Source organism: Sinohyriopsis cumingii, chromosome 4, assembly GCF_028554795.1.
Source record: "Sinohyriopsis cumingii isolate HCF-2022 chromosome 4, ASM2855479v2, whole genome shotgun sequence".
Taxonomy (NCBI): Eukaryota; Metazoa; Mollusca; class Bivalvia; order Unionida; family Unionidae; genus Sinohyriopsis; species Sinohyriopsis cumingii.
The window spans coordinates 100,823,101-100,844,588 of NC_142964.1; the positions used below are offsets into that span (position 1 = coordinate 100,823,101).

The following is a 21,488-nucleotide window of genomic DNA, read 5'->3' on the forward strand; positions in this document are numbered from 1 at the left end:
TATAAATTTGGTTATTTTGACAAATTTTATTATTTTCCCTTGTATGTGCAGTTTAGGGTATTCTATGGTATTTCTATTGTATGGTGAGAACATAGTGGCTTCTGTTTTAGTGTTGGATATTTTAAAACCCCATTTATCTGCCCATCGACCTATTTGGTTAAGACTATCTTGTATTTGCCCTATGACTGTTTTGCTGTTTGGTTTGCCTGCTTTCCAAATCCCACTATCGTCAGCAAATTGGGATAGATCTACCTTATATTTGTTAATTATAGTGTCAAGGTCGTTTACAATGATGTTGAGTAAAGTGGGGCTAAGCACGCTACCTTGTGGAGTACCGTTTTCTAGGTTATATATATATCTGAATATTGATCCCCTACTTTTGTCAGTATCTTCCGATCTGTTATGAAGTCTCCTATCCAGTTATGTATGCGGCCAGTTATTTCGTACAGATTAAGTTTCGCAATAAGACCCTTTGGCCAGACCAAATCGAATGCTTTTTCTAGATCGAGAAATAATGCCATATGTGTTTTGCATTAAATGCTAGCTTGATGCTTGCTTCGAGTCTGAACAATTGGTCCAGGGTGGATCTTTCGTTGAGAAAGCCGCTTTGTGTTTCTGCAATGTAGTTGTTGCTTTCTAGATGGTATTTTAATCTGTCAGTAATCATTGTTTCCATTATTTTGCATATGTTATCAGTTAGAGATATGGGTCTATATGCATTGATTTATTGGGTATTGGAATGACGATAGCTTTTTTCCAACTTTTGGGTAGTTGGCTCTTCCGCCGGCTATTATTATGTAGATCTATTACGATTTCGGTTATGTTTTCCGGGATTTCTTTGTATATTTCATAGCCAAGTTGGTCTTCTCCGGGTGAGGTTGTCTTTTTTTTTAGCAAGTACAGCTATCCATTCTGCTATTGTGAAGTCCTCGTTTAATTTGGATTGTTTGAATCCTAGGTCGGAGAAAAGGTTTGGATACTTTTGTTCTACATTTTGGCGGTGCTCTTGCAATTTTTGGGTATGGTTGGAGTTGGTGCTCATGCTTGCAAAGTGCGATGCCAAGCAGTTTGCCTTTTCTTTGTTGGTTGCTTGCTTTTCCCCTTTATTGTTTTTATCTTCTCCCATACCTGTTTTGCGTTGGTTTCGAAATTTATGTTAGAGCAGAATGCTTAACAGGATTTTTCTTTTGCATTTTGGATTATTGTTTTCATTTCTTTTTCCCTATTTTTGTAAATCCTAAAGTCATTGGAGTTCCCTGTGTGTTTAAATCGATTGAGGGTCATTTTAAAGTTTTTTGAGCTACTTTACATTCTTCGTTCCATCATGGGACAGTGGGTTTAAGTTGTTGTCCTCCTGTTCTGGGAATACTTATTTTAGTTGCCTCTGTTATGGCGTTCATTACATTTAGATTGTATTTATCGATGTTATCATTATAAAGATCTGCTAGAGTTATTGTAGAGATGGCGATTTTAAATGTATCCCAGTCGGCTTTGTCACACCTCAACCTTGGTATGTTGTTAGTTGGGTATAATCTGAGATTTGGGCCAATTTAGGAGTGACTATGGTGAGGTCGATTGCTGATAGTGCATCTTTGATGGGGTCTAATCTTGCTACTGCCCCATTGTTAAGGATAGCTAGATTGGATTCAGTTGTCCATTTTTCAAGTAGTTTTCCCTTTAAGTTTTGCGTTATTCCGCCCCATATTACGTTATGGGCGTTAAAGTCAACGCATATGATAAGATTTTCCTCTTTGTCAGTGGTCATTTTCGTATAGTGATCGATTGCAGTTGGATTATCTCCCCCTGGGTCATATACATTTAGCAATTTTATCGTATGTTGGCCAGTGTTAATCATGATGGTTTGAATTTCTATTTGTACAGGTGCGTCTTGGTTTTGATCTGGGGTAACTTCTGATGTGTTTAGAAGTGAGTCAGTAATATAAGTTGCTAGCCCCCCCCCCCCTTTAATTTACCGTTTGTTCTATTTTTAGTATATACAGTTGAGTATCCTGGAATTTTGGGGGTGGTCTTAGAGGCCTGAGTTAGAATGGTTTCTTCTAAGAAGATAATGTCAAGTTTAGGTTTGTCGGAGTTGATTTTTTAGATTAGTTCGGGGATATTCTTAATGATCCTGCGGCAGTTCCACTGCCACAGTATCAAGCAGTTACTTGGAGTGGGATACATCTTGATTATTGATATTTATTGTTGTTATGAGTTTGGTCTGGTTTACTATGATCTCGAGTTTTTATTGGGAAAGAATTTGTTTATTAATTTGGTTAGCACTTGACGAGTCATGTCGATTGGGACATGATCATTCCTTGTGGTTTGTACAATACTATTAGCCAATTCACTAATGAACCGGAGGACAACATTTTTAGAGGGGCCCCGAGTGGCCGAGTGGTCTAAAGCGCTCACCGTTACGGATCACTGCCATCTCACCTCTGTCTGCGTGGGTTCGAGTCTCGGATTCGGCCAATGTGGATATGTGAGAAAGCTTGCCAGTAGCTTCTCGAGGGTAGGTGGTTCTTTCCGGGGATTTCCATGTATAGCCTATTGCGTGCTGAAAAATGGCGTTAAACCCTACAACAACAACAACACAAAAACAACAACATTTTTAGAGTTCCTTTTTGGTTTGGTGGCTTGATTATTCATTTCCTATGGTGTGCTATTGGATTTGGGTAACTGGTTTGTTTGATATCTGGGTGCCCGATTATTATTATAATGCCTACTAGAAATTATTGTATAGGGTGTGTTTGGTTTGGGTGGTGCTGTTTTGCTTATGTTAGTTTTCCTGGTTTCTTTATTCTCATTTTTGCTAGTGTTTTTTTTTTTTTTTGGGGGGGGGGGCTGTATTGTTTGATTGGTGGTAATGTTCATTTCTGAATTTGTGTTTTGGGTTTTTTGGGGGTTGGGTTTCGGATTTTGAATGATATTTAGTCTTGCTTCTTTATATGATGTGTGGTTCGAATCCATATGTTGTACTATAGCAAATTCACGAGCAGTTAGGGGGCATTAATATGATTTAGGGTAGTGAGGTCCTATACAGTTAGCGCATTTAATTTCTTTCCTCCTGCACCGCCCCTTATGTGTGCCCGCACAGTGGTAGCATTTTGAACTGTGTTTGCAAGAGCTAGTGTAGTGGTTCCACCCTTTGCAGTTTCTGCAAAAGCGTGGTTTGTTTTTGTAGTTTTCCAGTTTTTATAGCTTTCCGTAGGGACCTAATCTTATCATTGGTTTTGGCTGGGTATTGAATTCGATTATAGCAATAGGTGTTTCCTGTTTTCGGGAATTTTGTACACCCTGTTTATATTAAACCCGTAATATGCAAGGTCTTCTTCGAGGTGTTTGATTGTTTTGAGTTGTTGTTCTCTGGGCAGCCTAATGACTTTTTTGTATACTGTAGCTGTACTGTTTTTGGTTGCGTTTTGATTGATCTCAGTACTAGTGTTTGCAGTTAGTGTAGGTTTCCGGCTTCCCATGTTTCCTTTTAGTGCTGCAGGTCTAGTTATAGCAACTCTAATTTTTGCGATGTGTTCAATTTCTATATACTTATTTACTTGTTGGATTGTGCTGCATCTGATTAATATATAGTTTGTGTTGGGTCTAATAATTGAGAACTCCCCTCCGTAGGCCTTTGTGAGTTCGCTTGCTATGCTATTTTGGCTTAAGTTGATGAATTTTTAGTTTTAGCTAGAGATAAAGATTGTGAGATTGATGGGATGAAATCTTTGACTATGTCTTGGGTTTTGCTCAGTTTTTTGGGGTAGGTTTTGGGTCTGGTTTGGTGCTTGATTTTGTCCCTTGTTTATCTGTTTGGTGTTTTGATAATTGGTTGGTAATGTATGGTTTGGTTTTTGTGGTTTCTGATTTTGGGTTTGCCTGTTTAATTCCTTTTTGTTAGTGTTGTTTATGGTTATTTTGGTTTGATTTTGCTCATGGTCAGTCAGTGCTAGTGAGTTTGTTGTGGGTTGTGTCTCTTTGTTTAGTTCTTTCATGGGTAGATGCACATTACCTAAGTCTGTTTGTTTAGTCACTTGTTTTTTTTAAAACTTTTTTGTTTGTTCCAGAACTGACTATCTAAACTATCTAAGAGTTCTGCCATTTCCCTTTGTTCTTCTTGTTCTATGGTTCTGGTGTCTTTTGACGGCCCTGGGGTGTGGCTGGAGTGAATGGTTTCCTTAATTTTTTTGTGTTTTAAAGTTCTGTCAAATTGTGCGGTTGCTGATTGAGAGATTGATTCCATTGCTGTGTGATTTTCATTGGTTTCTGGGGTTTGGATTTTGTAGGATGGGGTGGGGTTATCAATTTCCTTATCCAAGTTTGTTTTGGTAATTTTGATTGTGATTCGTGGTTTTCCGGTTAATGAAAGTTTTTGGTTGATTACGTCAATCGAGGGTTTGACTTGTGTTATTTCTGTCCTTGCTGTGTGCGGATCTAACACCCACTGGTTGCTCCATCAAGTCGTTCCCCCGTAATTCTCGCGGAGGTAGAATTGCTGTCATCACAAAGAACTCCATGATCAAACGTCTTAACCACACCACAACATTCAATTTCGACCACACATCGTTTGAACTAGTCCAAACCACACTCACACTGGAGCAAAGGTCAGTCCATTTTTTCTGCCTATACCGCCCTCCTCCTAGTAGAAAAAAACACCAAGCTGACTGAATCTCTCTTTCTAGAGCCGTTTCCGAATCTCCTGGACTATGGAAATTCGATAGGTGGCAACCTGATTATTCTTGGAGATTTCAACTTTCACTCTGACTGTCCCGGAAACCCAAACACATCAAAACTCATAGATTCCATTAATGTTTTCAACCTCAAACAGCCAGTTAACCAACCCACCCATAAACATGGTCACATTTTAGACTGGATTCTTCACAGACCTGATAACATTCTACGGTCCTCCCTGGTATCCCATGAACTTGCATCAGATCACCACTGCATTATATGCCATCTTGACGTATCAGTCCCTAACCCTCCACCTTTATCTGCTACTAAGAGAAACCTCTGTATGATAAATAGAACCAAACTAATGCATGACATCCAAGAAAACCTAACAACTTGCTTACCTCCTACAGCAGAACAACTCGATAACTGCCTGCATTCATTGCTCGACAAACATGCCCCAGCTACCAAGTGCAGAGTATGAATTCAAAAGTGTTCTCCATAGTATAGCAGTGTTAGGGACCAGCTTCGCGCTGCTAATAGAGACCGCCGTAAAGGCTTTGACTTTCCACCAGACTAATTATTCATAAGCAAATCTATGAAGCCGCTAAGAAGAATGTCACAAATATAGTCCATGCAGCGAAATCAGCCCACTGCACTACTAAGATCATGGAAAGTTCCAGCTGCAAAGAGCTCTTCGAAACAGCTAATGTCAAGGAACAAATCTGCACCACTTCCAACTACCTTCTCTCCAGTCGACCTTCCGGACATATTTGCAAATTTCTTCCGTGACAAAGTACAAACCATTAGAGATAAGCTTGACAACACAATTTCAATTGACTCGCCGTCACCCTACAGTTGGGATACAGAATTTCTGCGGCAACCATTAGCAGCATTTGAACCTTTCTCTATGGATTTCGTACGTACAATCCTGAAGAAGAGTGCACCAAAGTCATGTGAACTTGATCCAATTCCAACATCACTGCTACTTGAGTGCTTAGATCCAGTATTGCCTTCACTAACTGATGTTATTAATACCTCTCTCTCATCAGGGGAATTCTCGTCATTTTTCAAAACTGCCATTGTAAAGCCTCTGCTGTAGAAACCAACACTAGACCATAACGATTTAAAGAACTACCGCCCAGTTTCTAAATTCCCATCCATATCAAAAATCTTAGAAAAGGTTGTTCTATACCAGCTTGTATCTCATCTGAATTAAAAGTCTTTTTAGCAATGTACAATCTGCATATCGCCCTTGCCACAGTACTGAAACTACTCTTCTAAAAGTAGTTAATGACATTCTCTCTGCTTTGAATAGCGGAAAGATTACAGTCATCACCCTCCTTGATTTGTCTGCAGCATTTGACACAATAGACCATGATATATTACTTCACCGTCTCCAGCATGTATTTGGCATTCATGATACAGCCTTACTGTGGTTCAAGTCCTACTTGGTCAACAGGACACAAATTGCGTCTGCAAATGGAATACACTCCAGCCCAGTTGATCTATGTTGTGGTGTTCCATATGGGTCTGTTCTTGGACCCGTTCTGTTCATTCTATACACTCTGCCGCTCTCAAGTGTCATAGATCATCATCCAGTGTCTCACCAATTGTACGCTGATGACACCCAAATATACAAATCGAGCCACCCAAGTGAAGTTGATGCTCCCATCCAAGGTGTAGAGAGGTGCATTTCTGATGTGAAATCATGGATGACATGTAACAAGCTGCAGATGAATGATGATAAAACTGAGGCCATTCTGATTACAACACAAACACTTTCTCATTCACATCCTTTACCTCAAACAATAAATATCAGCAACACCAACATTAAATTCACACAATCAGTAAAAAAAAACCTAAGTGTTACTCTGGACAGTACTCTCACATCGCACCAACATGTCACGAACATATGCAAGGCTGCATATCTTGAGCTGAGACGCATCAGCTCCAGTCGCAAATATCTTTCAGCTGATGCCACTAAAACACTTGTGTGTTCATTAGTACTTTTAAGACTGGACTATTGTAACTCAATTCTGTCTGGTTCATCTTAATATCTGCTCCAGAAACGTCCAAAAGTTCAAAACACAGCTGCTCGGATCATACTTAGAGTACCACAATCAGAGCACACCTCCCCGCTGCTCTGTACCATACACTGGCTATCCATTCGATCCAGAATCAAACACAAAATTTGTTCTCTGTGCTACGTTTCACTGTCGGACTCTAGTCCAACATACCTATCCGACCTCACCCATGTGTATACACCAGCAAGATACTTAAGCTCCTCTTCTGACAATCGTATACTCATTATTCCCACTATGAAAACGAAGTCATATGGACAGCGTTCTTTTGCATACCACGGCCCAGCAACGTGGAATGAATTGCCCACTGAACTTAAACACAAAGACACAGTGATCACATTCAAAAGTGCTCTCAAAGCTCACTTATTTCAACTGCAAGAACAAACTTAAAGACCTAATGATGTTTCCTACCTTAAATATTCTCAGCATGTTTTTTCATGTTTTCTAATTGCACGGTGTTTGTGTTTGTAATCATAACATTATATGTGTTTTTTATCTTATAGGTGTTGTCTAATCTTATAAAGCGCTTAGAGCTTCTAAAGATTAGGCGCTATACAAAGTCCTCATTATTATTATTATTATTATTATTATTATTATTATTATATAAGCATAAGGCTTACTAGGTGGGGGTATAAAAGTCTTTCAATGAAAACCTCTGTTGATATGACCATCCATTCAGAGAAGTAGTGATGACAAGATTTTAAAGATGACCATGTTGGCCAAATTGTACATCAGATTGACACCATTTTCATTTTTAGACCATCTACAAGTCATAAATCTGTTAAATAAATACCCCATTATCAATATGACAGGTATTTAGGATTAGTGATAACAAGATTTTTTAAGATGCCTGTCAGAATGGGCATGTTGGGTGTCAGATTAGTACCATTGTCAGTTAGGACCACCAGTCAAAAAAAGAAAGTCTTGTAGTGAAAACCCCACGTGAATATGAGTAGCGATAAGATTTTCAAGTTGGCAGCCATTTTCATTTTAGCACCATCTTCAAAAAGTCTTGTAGTGAAAATCCCATGTTATCACAACCATTAATTCAGACGGATTAGTGATAACCGGTTTTTGAAGCTGACTTTCATGGTCTACAATTCATAAGTCATTTAGTGAAAAACCCAAATCAATATACAATGTCTGCTTTGGTGACCATACTGCATGTCTGAGCAGCACCATTTTCCTTTAGAATCAACTAAACATTGGGATGAAGGTGTGTGTTTATGGTTTCATGGCAATAATCCAAGTAGTTCAGAGGGCACAGCAATAACGAACTTGTGCTAAAGGCCAGACTTATGATAGATGATGGACAACCGGCCATCCTGTAAGCTCTTCTGACCAATGACCAGTAGAATGGGCATGTCTTCATTAAACATTAAAATATTTATACAATTACTTTCATACCAAATAGGCTTCAGCTTATATTTAATAAATCCATTTACATCAAAACAGAAGTTGCTAGAGGACATATCTAAACAGTTTAAAATTTGTTTCCTTATGAACATGTGTTATTGTATTCATGAAAATTAAACTTCTTACAAACACTGTATAATACTGGTTTAAAGAAGCTTGTACAAATTGGTCTTGCTGTATTCAACATTTGAATAATATATGCTAACACATTAACCCCTGTAGGTTTTTGTCGTTTTCTCCTGAAATTCGAGCAGGAAACATATTTTGAAAGCAATTTCTGAAGAAATCCTAATAAATCAACTTCCATGTGATTTTCCAATAACATAATGCCTAGTTGTGTTAGAAACATCATTTTTCATTGGCTATTGGGCTTGCGCATGAGCAGAAGGGTAAAAGTTGGAGTTCTTTTTTTGCTGCCCATCTTATCCTACTTTTTGCAAAGGTTCATTTGTTTGCAGTTCATACCAGTCTGCCTTAGATCTGATACCAAAATGTCTAAAATCTGGACACAAAATCAGATTCCGACCACGGGCGAATTTTGGGTGGAAAAAAATCGGGTCCAAAAAATGAGGTTTCTCCCTCTGTATTTTGTAGTGCAACTAGAACTTCCAGATTATTTGGTATCATTCTAGAGCTACATCTGTCTACCCTTCTATAATACCACCCACTGTAGTGTATCATACATGACGTTGACGCTACAGAGCTCAGCAGTAGGCTACTACCTCCTGCTATGTAAACTCGTCACCAGGGGTTAATGTGTTAAAGAGTAAGAAATATTTAAAATTTAACCTTTCAGAGCTGGGCGCACATTCAGGGACTGCTTCACAAACAGGGTAAGGACAGTATCATCTCCAAAATTCGAGACTTTAGTGGTGATGTTGAGCAAAAGTCACTCCACACTGCTGAAAAGATTTTGAACACTGTTTCTGAGGATAAAATACACAGTGCCAGCGCTGGAGCTGCATCATTCTACAAGTGGGTTAGTATCCCGGTGTACAGAACTGGACATCTGTGGTGCTACATCTTTTTTGATATCAATGCGCCCATGTTTCTCTTTGTCCACCTGTCTCATAAGAACATCACAATAGCATTTCTTCCATGTTGACAGCAATACTATGGACTGGTCTCTTGCACGTACTTGTGATGTTGAGAAGTGATTGAAATGCACCATGTTTCTAGCAAATCACACATAATTTTCATACCTTAAATAGGTCTTCATATTTTTACTTGAGCTGAAAAGTTATGCTCAATTAGAAACACATGTGTATACCAGAATCAACTGAAATGGAAGACCCCGATGACCAGCAAAATTTGTTCCATATAATATTATTTCAATAAAACTTGAAGAAATGACACAAAATATTAATTTTGATAATTAACTTAATTAGTTAAAGCATTATTTGACTCTAAAATATGCCAAATCCCAAGTTGCTATATCATAAATATGCTGGAAATATTCTCAATTAAAGAGACAAATTCCCAATAAATGTTACTCTCTTGCCATCTAGGATAGTTCAAACCATTGCAGTAATATATTTGAGTAAATTCATATATGGGCATTTGTTTTAAATAAGTATATCAGGACCATTTCTATTTTGTCACGTGATAAAACTATGCAACATAAAAATGAAATGTACATTTTGGTGTTTGCTAGTTTGAAGGCATGTACAACATTAAGCTCCATAACATCTTAAAGATGAACTCTATGCTTGTGATGTTTAATTGGTCAAGACTGAAACCTAACTCGACTTTAATCAAACTTCTGGATTCTACACTCAACTCCATACTCAAATTCTGTTAATCAAATGCATATCGGGTGTACTGTATACATCACTCTGACAATGTAAATTACCATCATGTGTTTAATTACTAAATTTTCTTCTGCAGTCAACGAATGTCATAAAGGAAATTCGAGAAGGAACATTCCGACAGAACACTTCCCAGAATGCAACAGATGACACACAAATAACAGAAGAGGACTTCATGGATTATCCACTTGATAATAACAATGAGAGGCGATCATGACAACAAAATTCTATGACAAAGGAAGAACAGTGATGTCTGATGCAAATATTAATAAGACTACTATCTCTCTATCACTATATGGCCCCTCATTGTAACATATTTCATTATAAGCACAAGTATAGTCATGGATCCTTTGTATGATGTAGTAGTAAAATTCAATACATCATGTACTACTTTATAACACAGTTCTCTGTTATTCCATGGTTACCACAGACAGCGTTGTAATGAGAGAGTATGACTGCTGCCAACACTGCAAGGCAACTGTGTAAATCCTGGTAGCAAAGATCACTTCATCTTTCTCCCAGTAGCAAACCTGGAAATGAACATATTCTTACAGACTTCAGTCAAATGATTGTGGAGGGTGGGGGTAGAATGTAGATGCCCCAATAAAATAAAATGCTGAAGTTTCTGACATTTGGACAAATAACTCCAGTGGTATTTTTTCATTTTCATTCATAAAAAGTTCAGTGAAAGTTCCAAGATCTATATAACAACTTCAGCACTGGGCCTGAATTTTCTAGGTAAAACCCACTGCTTTAGTACTCTAATTTTGTAAACTATCAATTTTCAGGAAATGATATAATGCAATCTAAAATAACCATTTGTAAAATAATTCCCATCAATAAAAATGAAATAATTATACAATTTTTGGCTTGTTATTTTTTTGTATTTTATTTCTGGGCTTTTTCCTCCTCAATATGATCATTTTTCCTTTCAGTCACTGAAATAAATATACAGAATCTTGCAATTTGTATTTTTGTTCATTTATAATATTACCACTAGTTATAAATGAGAACTCTGTTTAAAACATTAGTCCCAACAACTACAAAACATAAACCTGAATGCCATAGTTAAAGTCTGAAGGAAATTTCATACCTTCATACCTTTGTAAATTTATCAGATAAAATACATATATGAGGTTTTTTTTAAAGTTCTGATTATTAGTACAATGGTACATCCACGTCCTTTATTAGGGGCATGTACATCCTTTATTAGTGAAATGTACATCTATGTCCTTTATTAGTGAAATGTACATCCATTTCCTTTATTAGTGAAATGTATATCCATGTCTTTTATTAGTGAAATGTATATCCATGTCCTTTATTAGTGAAATGTACATCTATGTCCTTTATTAGTGAAATGTACATCCATTTCCTTTATTAGTGAAATGTATATCCATGTCTTTTATTAGTGAAATGTATATCCATGTCCTTTATTAGTGAAATGTACATCCATGTCCTTTATTAGTGAAATGTATATCCATGTCCTCTAGTAGTGAAATGTATATCCATGTCCTTTATTAGTGAAATGTATATCCATGTCCTCTAGTAGTGAAATGTATATCCATGTCCTCTAGTAGTGAAATGTACATCCATGTCCTTTATTAGTGAAATGTATATCCATGTCCTCTAGTAGTGAAATGTATATCCATGTCCTCTAGTAGTGAAATGTACATCCATGTCCTCTAGTAGTGAAATGTATATCCATGTCCTCTATTAGTGAAATGTACATCCATGTCCTTTATTAGTGAAATGTATATCCATGTCCTTTATTAGTGAAATGTACATCCATGTCCTTTATTAGTGAAATGTATATCCATGTCCTCTAGTAGTGAAATGTACATCCATGTCCCCTAGTAGTGAAATGTACATCCATGTCCCCTAGTAGTGAAATGTACATCCATGTCCCCTAGTAGTGAAATGTACATCCATGTCCCCTAGTAGTGAAATGTACATCCATGTCCCCTAGTAGTGAAATGTACATCCATGTCCTTTATTAGTGAAATGTACATCCATGTCCCCTAGTAGTGAAATGTACATCCATGTCCTTTATTAGTGAAATGTATATCCATGTCCTTTATTAGTGAAATGTACATCCATGTCCTTTATTAGTGAAATGTATATCCATGTCCTCTAGTAGTGAAATGTACATCCATGTCCCCTAGTAGTGAAATGTACATCCATGTCCTTTATTAGTGAAATGTATATCCATGTCCTCTAGTAGTGAAATGTATATCCATGTCCTCTAGTAGTGAAATGTACATCCATGTCCTCTAGTAGTGAAATGTACATCCATGTCCCCTAGTAGTGAAATGTATATCCATGTCCTTTATTAGTGAAATGTATATCCATGTCCTCTAGTAGTGAAATGTATATCCATGTCCTTTATTAGTGAAATGTACATCCATGTCCTTTATTAGTGAAATGTATATCCATGTCCTTTATTAGTGAAATGTATATCCATGTCCTTTATTAGTGAAATGTACATCCATGTCCTCTAGTAGTGAAATGTATATCCATGTCCTTTATTAGTGAAATGTATATCCATGTCCTTTATTAGTGAAATGTATATCCATGTCCTTTATTAGTGAAATGTATATCCATGTCCTCTAGTAGTGAAATGTATATCCATGTCCTTTATTAGTAAAATGTATATCCATGTCCTTTATTAGTGAAATGTATATCCATGTCCTCTAGTAGTGAAATGTACATCCATGTCCTTTATTAGTGAAATGTATATCCATGTCCTCTAGTAGTGAAATGCATATCCATGTCCTCTAGTAGTGAAATGTACATCCATGTCCTCTAGTAGTGAAATGTACATCCATGTCCCCTAGTAGTGAAATGTATATCCATGTCCCCTAGTAGTGAAATGTATATCCATGTCCTCTAGTAGTGAAATGTATATCCATGTCCTCTAGTAGTGAAATGTACATCCATGTCCCCTAGTAGTGAAATGTACATCCATGTCCTTTATTAGTGAAATGTACATCCATGTCCTTTATTAGTGAAATGTATATCCATGTCCTCTAGTAGTGAAATGTACATCCATGTCCCCTAGTAGTGAAATGTATATCCATGTCCCCTAGTAGTGAAATGTATATCCATGTCCTCTAGTAGTGAAATGTATATCCCTGTCCTCTAGTAGTGAAATGTACATCCATGTCCCCTAGTAGTGAAATGTACATCAATGTCCTTTATTAGTGAAATGTACATCCATGTCCCCTAGTAGTGAAATGTACATCCATGTCCTTTATTAGTGAAATGTTTATCCATGTCCTCTAGTAGTGAAATGTACATCCATGTCCTCTAGTAGTGAAATGTACATCCATGTCCTCTAGTAGTGAAATGTACATCCATGTCCCCTAGTAGTGAAATGTACATCCATGTCCTTTATTAGTGAAATGTTTATCCATGTCCTCTATTAGTGAAATGTACATCCATGTCCTTTATTAGTGAAATGTACATCTAAGTACTCCCCATCAAGTGATTTCTGGTCTCTGCATGTTTTCTCCAATGTAGATTTTATGTTTTTCTAGAATCGGGTTCTAAAATATAAATCCATGTTTCAGCACCTATGAAAATCTCATTCAAAGGTCACTGATCACTCTTTTCATATATGTCATACAAAAATAATGTATTTAATCATCCATAATCATTTAATATCATTCAAAAGAATGTAATTGTTTTTTAAGTAGCACATAACACATGTGTGTGTGTGTGTGTGTTTGATGTGCTACAATTAAAAATTACTATTATCATTGGTGAAGTATTCTTGGAGGAAAATAATTTACTTAAATGTTATTTTCTCCATTGAATACATCCCTGATCACATTAATAGTAGGAGAATAGATAACAGAAGAGAAATTGCATGAGCATCCAACTTCTACCATAGGTATCCTTCAAGGGAAATATGGCTAGAGTCCCTGTATGAAAGATAAACTTCTCACCTAACATCAAGGTGTCATAACCAATGGTCAGGAAACATAGGAATCAATATGTTGGTATTAAAAAATGAATATTTCTTATCAAGAATAAAACACAGAGCTAATCCAGCAAAACACTAAATGTACACCCAAAAGAAGATTGTGCCAACATCAACTGCCTGAGTCTGGTGGTTGTCTGGGCCACAGCCTCTTGACCCACCAGATTTCAGTTCTCATCCCTGCCACACTAGTTCATGGAGATATGTGGAGTTCAGTTTACCAACTCTCCCTACTGCCTGCTTGCAAAGAATAGATCTCCTTCAGTAAAAATTTCCACCTGAATCTCCATCATGAATGGGGAACACAAAAGGGGAAGCGGTTGCAACTTGAATAAACTAAGCCCTTCAAAAACAACTTGGATCACCCATTCATTCTGTGGGAAATGGTCAAAACAAGAATGTTGAAAATGTAGAAGTCTGGCACCTATAGGTATAGTTTTGGCAGGTGGTTGGGGTGACAAAACCATTGGTCATTGTTGGAAAGCTTGGAGTAGAGGAAACTTAGTTTCCTTTATCCTTTATTATGCTGCCTTCTAGACCGAGGATGTTGAGCAGGAATCTGCCATTTATCCCGCTGTCTAGATCATCTCTTCACAGAAGTAGACACTGATGTGTGTGAAAGCTTCAAAAGCTGGAGGATGGAGTAAGAAGAGCTGGGAGGGGCAGCTTTTGCACTGCCTGCTTCCTCAGAGTCTCTCTTCTTCCACTGAACAGCATTGATTAAACAAAAGGCAGTGAGTGTAGAGCCAGTGTGACACAGCTTCAGGAATAACAAGCAAAGAATGACATCTTGTCACAATCAATCAAGTTTGCAAGAAGCCATAAAGTGTATGCTAAAGACCAGATGTGTTAACTGTACTAATCACCTTGGGACTGCTCCGGTGGCCTAGTGGTTAGAGCATCTGCCTCGGATGTGGGAGGTCGCAGGTTCAAACCCTGGCTGAGTTATGCCAACTCATTCTCATCCTCAACGTGTGCAGTGGCACGATCTTACAGGATGGTTTGCAGACGGTGATGGTGGGCACTCAGATGCTAAATGTTCTCTACTACAGCTTTAAATCTAAACTCCATCTGATCTAATTTGCATCAGAGTGAAGTAACAGTCAAAGCTTTTGCCAGCACTCAGTGAGGGGGGTTTGTCCTCATCTCTAGCATTGCTTCCATGTCTGCGCATAAGAAACCCAGTGGCATGTAAGAAGTAGTGCCATCATCCCTGGTTGTAACACAGTATTTCTCCACTGTATATGCCTACATCATCAGCTGGCTGGACTTGCAGTTGGGCAAATTACAAGGTACATGTAGTGCAAAAAGTAATGTAATACGTAATCAATTACTCTACCACAAAGTGAGTAATCGTGATCAGATTTTCAGAAGTAATTTGAATGGTTTCATTATGAAGTAACTGACCCCATGTCTGGCCTATGACTCCAAAATCCCCAATTAGGGCCATTACCCATAGGCATATATGCCAACCCCTGGCGAGAAATAAGTGGACAAAAAGAGTAATCTGCGCAAAAAAGAGTAATCCACATATAACATGATAAAAATTAAAATTCAATGAGCATCTGTACAAAATGATTTATTTACCCCTCTGGTCTTTTAACATCAATTACTGCTTCTAATTTTCATACATATAGCATTCTGAGCTTTAAAAAGCAACTGTCTCTCATACTGCATTTCAAAACACTTTGTTCTACCAGCAGTGATTATGAATGTTTTACACACCAGTAGAGAACCAAGTGCTGGGTTACAGAGACTGAATCTGAATTCAGTTTTATTTTTGTTAACAAGACTAAACAATCTCTCATAGTCAGCATTAGAATGGTAAAGAACCAATATTCCTTTCATAACCTGACACAGAAGAGGAAATATATATCTTTCAGTTAATGGGTCTTTTAGCTGGGAAATAAAGTGCCATTGCATATCAACTCTGTCCGCATTTAAGTACACTGTCAGGTAGAATGCCAACTTGATACTTCAGGAGTTCTCCAAATATATCGGCAGCCTTTCCTGCGGCAGGATGCATCATATGGCAGGGACAACCTGATATGTACACTGATGGATTTTTCATAATATAGAATGCAACTTCTTTACAAATTATCTGCTGAGAACCCCATACAGTTCTGCCAACTTATGTTTATTCAAAGCATCATCAAGCAAATAAAAAATGTTTTCTTCAGTGGAATCTACTGTTATTCTGGTAATGAAAGAAGAGCACTCTAATGTTGCCCTTTTCATTGTCAAAGTCTCTTACACAGATAGGCTACAACTTTTTGTCATCATAATCATTGCTCCTGTCTGTTGCAATACTAAATGGCCCAATTTTCATGGCTTCTGCAGTTTTAAGTGAATTATCTTCTGCTAAATGCCTAACAATATAAGATGAGTTTGTTCTTGCACATGCAAATTTTCTGCAATTTTGGAATCAGGAAACATCCGTTTGAACAAAGGACCAACGTAGTCTTCTACTGCTAGGGTAATCGGTGTTCTATTAAGAACAGGTAAACAATGCCTCTGCATTTATAAAATTCATGTCCATAAGTTAGTTCTGCAATAAAAAAGAAGTTACCTTAGTATTGGAGTTAGTAAAATGAGCTAATTCAAGGTTTCTTTGTTTTACCACAATGACCAATATTTAAATCATTTCCAGACAGCCTGCAACGTGCATGAAGCTGCCCTAGAATGGAATGCTGTATTGTGTAATTCATGTATTCATCTTTGAATCAAATTTTCATCTTTTTCTAATCCATCTGTGATATTATTTGAAAAATATTTTTGCTCTAACACATGCATCAACAAGGATAAATCTGATAACTTTTAGCACCAAATACCTACAGACTGGTTCTGCACCAGATATGAATTAAAACAAAGAATCTGCGAGCAAAGATTAAAAATTAGAAAACCAATCTGTTCTTTCCTAACTAAGACATACAGCTGCTATAAATTTGAAACCAAGGACAAAGGTTTGAAAGTAGAAACCAGCAAGTTTCTTGGAAATAGGGCAGCTGCTATAAATAGATCATACTGTTAGGAAAGTGCATGCAAGTCTGCAGACCAGCGTGCCTTTGTGTCATAGTTATGTAGAAGTGTAGTTATGTAGAAGCTGTCTTTTTTAGAATACAGTCTGAAAGATTAATGGGATGCTAATAAAAATGAGAAAAAAATATTAAATTTTTGGGGAGGAGGATAAAAGTATCCTACCCCTTGATCCAGTGTTCCCCTTCCATGAACATAGCTTAGGAGCAGACCATTGTATTACAATTCTCACTCTCAAACTCACACTTGACTAAATTCTGATTTGTGTGTCTAGTCTGATCTTAGCCAATCAGATGTCAGAATCTTGATGTGAATGTGAGAATTGTTTATAATCTTGGGCCAGGAGTGGATCAAAGTGGCAAATAAGAATATGATAATTTTACATCCCAAATACAAACTGAACTGGATAAACCTTACTAAAATAAAATAATAAGATAAATTAATCAATGGTGTCAAAAAAGAAGTCAAAACTTTAACCAAACTGTGTACTACATACTGGACACGCTCCACGGGTAGGAATGCAATGGGAAGGAAGGTAAATGTGTAATGATTTTACAGTCCTAACATAAAGGGAATAGGGTCAAAAAGTTATTGAAATATAGGGGATTAAGGAGAAATGCACATGGTTTTGTGCCATAAGTTGTGGATTTTATTACCATTTTAAGCATATCAGTAAAGGGCAATTACACACATGATTTGAGTTTAAAAAAATTATATATGTCAAATTACTGCAGATAAATTTTCAGCTCAGACTTTCTTCCCTTTGCTTCTCAGGGTAGGTGCCTCTACAAATTCCTCTTCCTCTTTCTCCTCTTTCTTCTTCTTTCGCTTATCTGCCTTCTTCTTTAGTTTTACTATTTCATGATTTCTTTCAAAATATGTCAACAATTCCTCCTTCTCTTGTAACTCCTTTAGTTTACTGATTATTTCACTTTCTTTCTGTTTCCTGAGATACTCTTTCATTTGGCTTTCCAACAGTACTTGTCTCTCTGCATCCCATTTATCATATAATGCAGTCAAGTTTTCTATATCACTTTGTTCATATTTTGGTACCTCTTTCTGGACAAATGAACTGACCAAGTTCTCAATGTCACCTGTCACTGTCCTGCCCATTAATCTTTCTGAAATACTCTGAAAGAAATAGACAATACAGATTCAGTTACCTACCAAAAATATATGAAAAGTAATCATCTTACCCAATTAAAAAATTACAATTTACAAACCTGACCCAGTACTCGCCATTTGCATTACTAGTCAAATGACTTCATAAATCTCAAATGATGATATCGGAAGTCCAATAATCATGTGATATGAAGAACAAACTCCTTTATAATGCTGTACAGAAATTCAATTACATTAAATGAAAGTCAGATGCTTTTTGTAAAAACCAACAATCTGGCCATTCTGATTTTTCAAGTAGAGAGCACGTGTCAACGTGGTAGTCATGTGATACAAAAAAACTCCAGAAGTTGTTCTCGGAATATATAAATATGGAGAATTTTGTGTTATTTTGTTTTTGTATTTTTATTACAACCAGTATATGATATTCATTTAATATTTTGTTTATTTTTTCTCTACAACATTTGAAAATGTGGGTTGTTTTATTTGTGTACTCATGCGACTAGCAGTGCAAATTGCAAGTACCAGGTCACATTTCATCAACAATGTAGTTTTATTTTGTCTTTCAGCAGATTAAAGACACAATTTTAATACTCATAATTTCTGAGAAAATAAGTAATTTTCATATCGATTTCATCCATGTATGACTCAATCTAACAACGTTCAAAATGTTTGCTAGGCCATTCAGGAAGCAGCTAAACTCTGCCACCACCATGTTGGCCTCTTGTGATGCTAGACTGGTTTTCATACCTTCCATGTAAGGAACGATATGGATATCAAACTGACTTTGAAAATAAAAGTACTAGATGAATCTAATCCACTGGGTGTTTGGATTGACTCAGCATATATGTTTACTGCAAGCAACCAAATGCATACTGCACCCTCTGAAATATTCTGGTTAGAACTTGATAAATTTAAGTCACGATCAGTTTATTTATGATTCAATTATGTGATTGTTCCAGGCAACAAGTGGTGGCAGAAAATTCCCAGGTTTTTCCCAACTTTCATCAATATTTGCGAAATTCGAGGACTTTTCATGGTCGGGAATTTTTTTTATAAATTCTCCCAACTTTTTCCCAATTTCGCGGTAGCATGGGAACCCTGCATGATGTGCGCAAGATAATGAATGACAAGTAAGAATAAGCCAATAATACACAAAGCTACTGATGAAGATCAGTCACAACTAGCAATGAAATGACTTGATCCAGAACTCAGAACACTCAGTGCCCTTAATTTTCAAAATCATTTTACTCAATCGGTCTACTGTCTGCAACAGTGCTGTATCTACAGTCTTAGCCATACTGTAAAATCAGAAATATCGGTGGAGAATTTAATTAAATTTTTCCATATAGGTAATAAATATCCATGAAATTAAATTCATCACAAAAGATAATACTATAGTTGTATATTAGGGTTGACAGTGGTACCAACAAAATTGTATCCCTATCAAATCATTTGTTTCCCACCCCAAAAGCACAAAACTGTATCCTCCCAAATGTTTCTGATTTGACAGAGACCACTCCGGTGGCCTAGCGTTTACAGTGTCTGCCTCAGATGTGGGAGCTCATGGATTTGATCCCAGCTGAGTCATACCAAAGACTTATAAAAATGGTACTAACAGCTGCCTTGCTTGGCACTCAGCATTAAGAGGTCAGTGTTAGGACTGGTTGGCCTGGTGTCAGGATAATGTGACTGGGTGGGTTATCATGCTACATGTCTGCAGCATGATGCCCCAATGCTAGACATCACTATAAACTGTCACACTGCAGACATCATAGCAATATAACTTATTATTTTTAAAGCTATGTTAAAATTCCAAATCACACACACACACACACACTGATTTTACAGTATGTGCAGCAGATGTCATTACATCAATCACAAAGAGCTTTGGTATTCTGTGAGTTCAATTTTTATGGGTATTAATTTTCATGGTGTTGGAATAAATTGTATTTTGTCAGTATTTCAATTTTGCTCATTGGGAAAACATCCTACTGTTTCTACAGGAGGATCACAGTTTGCTGGGTATTTCAATTTTTCTTCTGAAGCAATCATAATTTCCACATAAACTGATATCCCAAGGAAAATAGTGAATAGGCTGAAGACGGAATAATATCAATACAGTGGTCACCCTCTTCTGAAGTCACTCTCAAAAAAGCCCACCAAATGATTTGCAGAATCACACTGATCAGATGTAACCTGATGATTAGAGGAAACTCCACTGATCAGAGACAATTTCAAGATCAGATGCAACCCAGTGATCAAAGATAATTAATCCACTGTTTAGAGGAAACCCACTGGTTAAAGGCAAATCATTGTTTGAAAGCATCATACTGATCAGAGGCAAGCCATGGTTAATGGCATCATGCTGATCAGAGCAACCCACTGATCAGAGGACAACCACTGATTAGAGGCAACCCAATGATCAGAGGCAATCCACTGGTTAGAGACATCACACTGATCAGAGGCATCCCACTGGTTAGAGACATCACACTGATCAGAGGTAATCCACTGGCTAGAAACATCACACTGATTAGAGGCAATCCACGGGTTAGAGACATCACACTGATCAGAGGCAATCCACTGGTTAGAGACATCACACTGATCAAAGGCAATCCACTGGTTAGAGGACAACCCACTGATGTGAGGCAACCCAATGATTAGGCAACCTAGAGCCAACCTGGTGATTTGAGACAACTCACTGATCAGGACAACCACTAATTAGATGACACCCACTGATAGAGGACATCTTAGTCTGAACTAATACCTGTATATAGTGTTTCTCCTTTATGAAAGGCCACCACTTCTATGAGACCATCTTCTCTTCACAGAAGGCTGGCCTTATAAGAAGGTGAGAACTTTCATGCCAAATGATTGTTCATGTTATTAACAACTTTCTTGTTACCTTCAAAAATGGGTATATATCTACTGTTCTTAAAAATTCCCAAGAATTCCCACTGACTTACACATGGAAGCACTTAAGTGTTATCAGTAGCATAACTGTCACTATACTGAATACTGAATGCTTGATTCAATGAGAAAGTCCGATTTAAAACCCACTATACTGAATACTGCTTGATTCAATGAGAAAGTCCGATTTAAAACCCAATATACTGCATACTGCTTGATGCCATGAGAAAGTCAGATTTAAAACCCACTATACTGAATACTGCTTGATTCAATGAGAAAGTCCGATTTAAAACCCAATATACTGCATACTGCTTGATTCAATAAGAAAGTCAGATTTAAAACCCACTATAATGAATACTGCTTGATACAGTGAGGTCAGATTTAAAACCCACAATAATGAATACTGCTTGATTCAATGAGAAAGTCCAATTTAAAACCCACTATACTGCATACTGCTTGATTCAA

General features: G+C 37.1%; 2 protein-coding genes across 5 annotated transcripts in view; one reads left to right on the forward strand and one right to left on the reverse strand.

Moving 5' to 3' along the window:
* Positions 1-10,306, forward strand: part of LOC149801774 (lim and transglutaminase domain protein ltd-1-like) — a 74,467-nt gene extending 64,161 nt beyond the window's left edge. For both annotated transcript variants that reach the window (XM_089956115.1, XM_089956116.1), the window contains exons 8-9: positions 8,965-9,147; positions 10,056-10,306. In XM_089956115.1, the coding sequence (XP_089812241.1) occupies positions 8,965-9,147; positions 10,056-10,193 (321 nt within the window). In that variant the 3' untranslated portion in view covers positions 10,194-10,306. The remainder of the gene's footprint in view (positions 1-8,964; positions 9,148-10,055) is intronic.
* Positions 10,307-10,367: 61 nt separating this feature from the next.
* The window catches only part of LOC149801775 (small ribosomal subunit protein mS27-like), a 65,299-nt gene continuing 54,178 nt past the window's right edge, over positions 10,368-21,488 (reverse strand). The window contains exons 10-11 of one of the 3 annotated variants that reach the window (XM_089956118.1): positions 17,724-18,125; positions 10,368-10,506 (exon numbers count right to left, since the gene is read on the reverse strand). In XM_089956118.1, coding sequence (XP_089812244.1) covers positions 17,742-18,125 — 384 coding nt within the window. In that variant the 3' untranslated portion in view covers positions 10,368-10,506; positions 17,724-17,741. Of the gene's footprint in view, positions 10,507-13,317; positions 13,522-17,620; positions 18,126-21,488 lie in introns of those variants that run through there. The other 2 variants (XM_089956119.1, XM_089956117.1) reach the window with 2 other exon arrangements.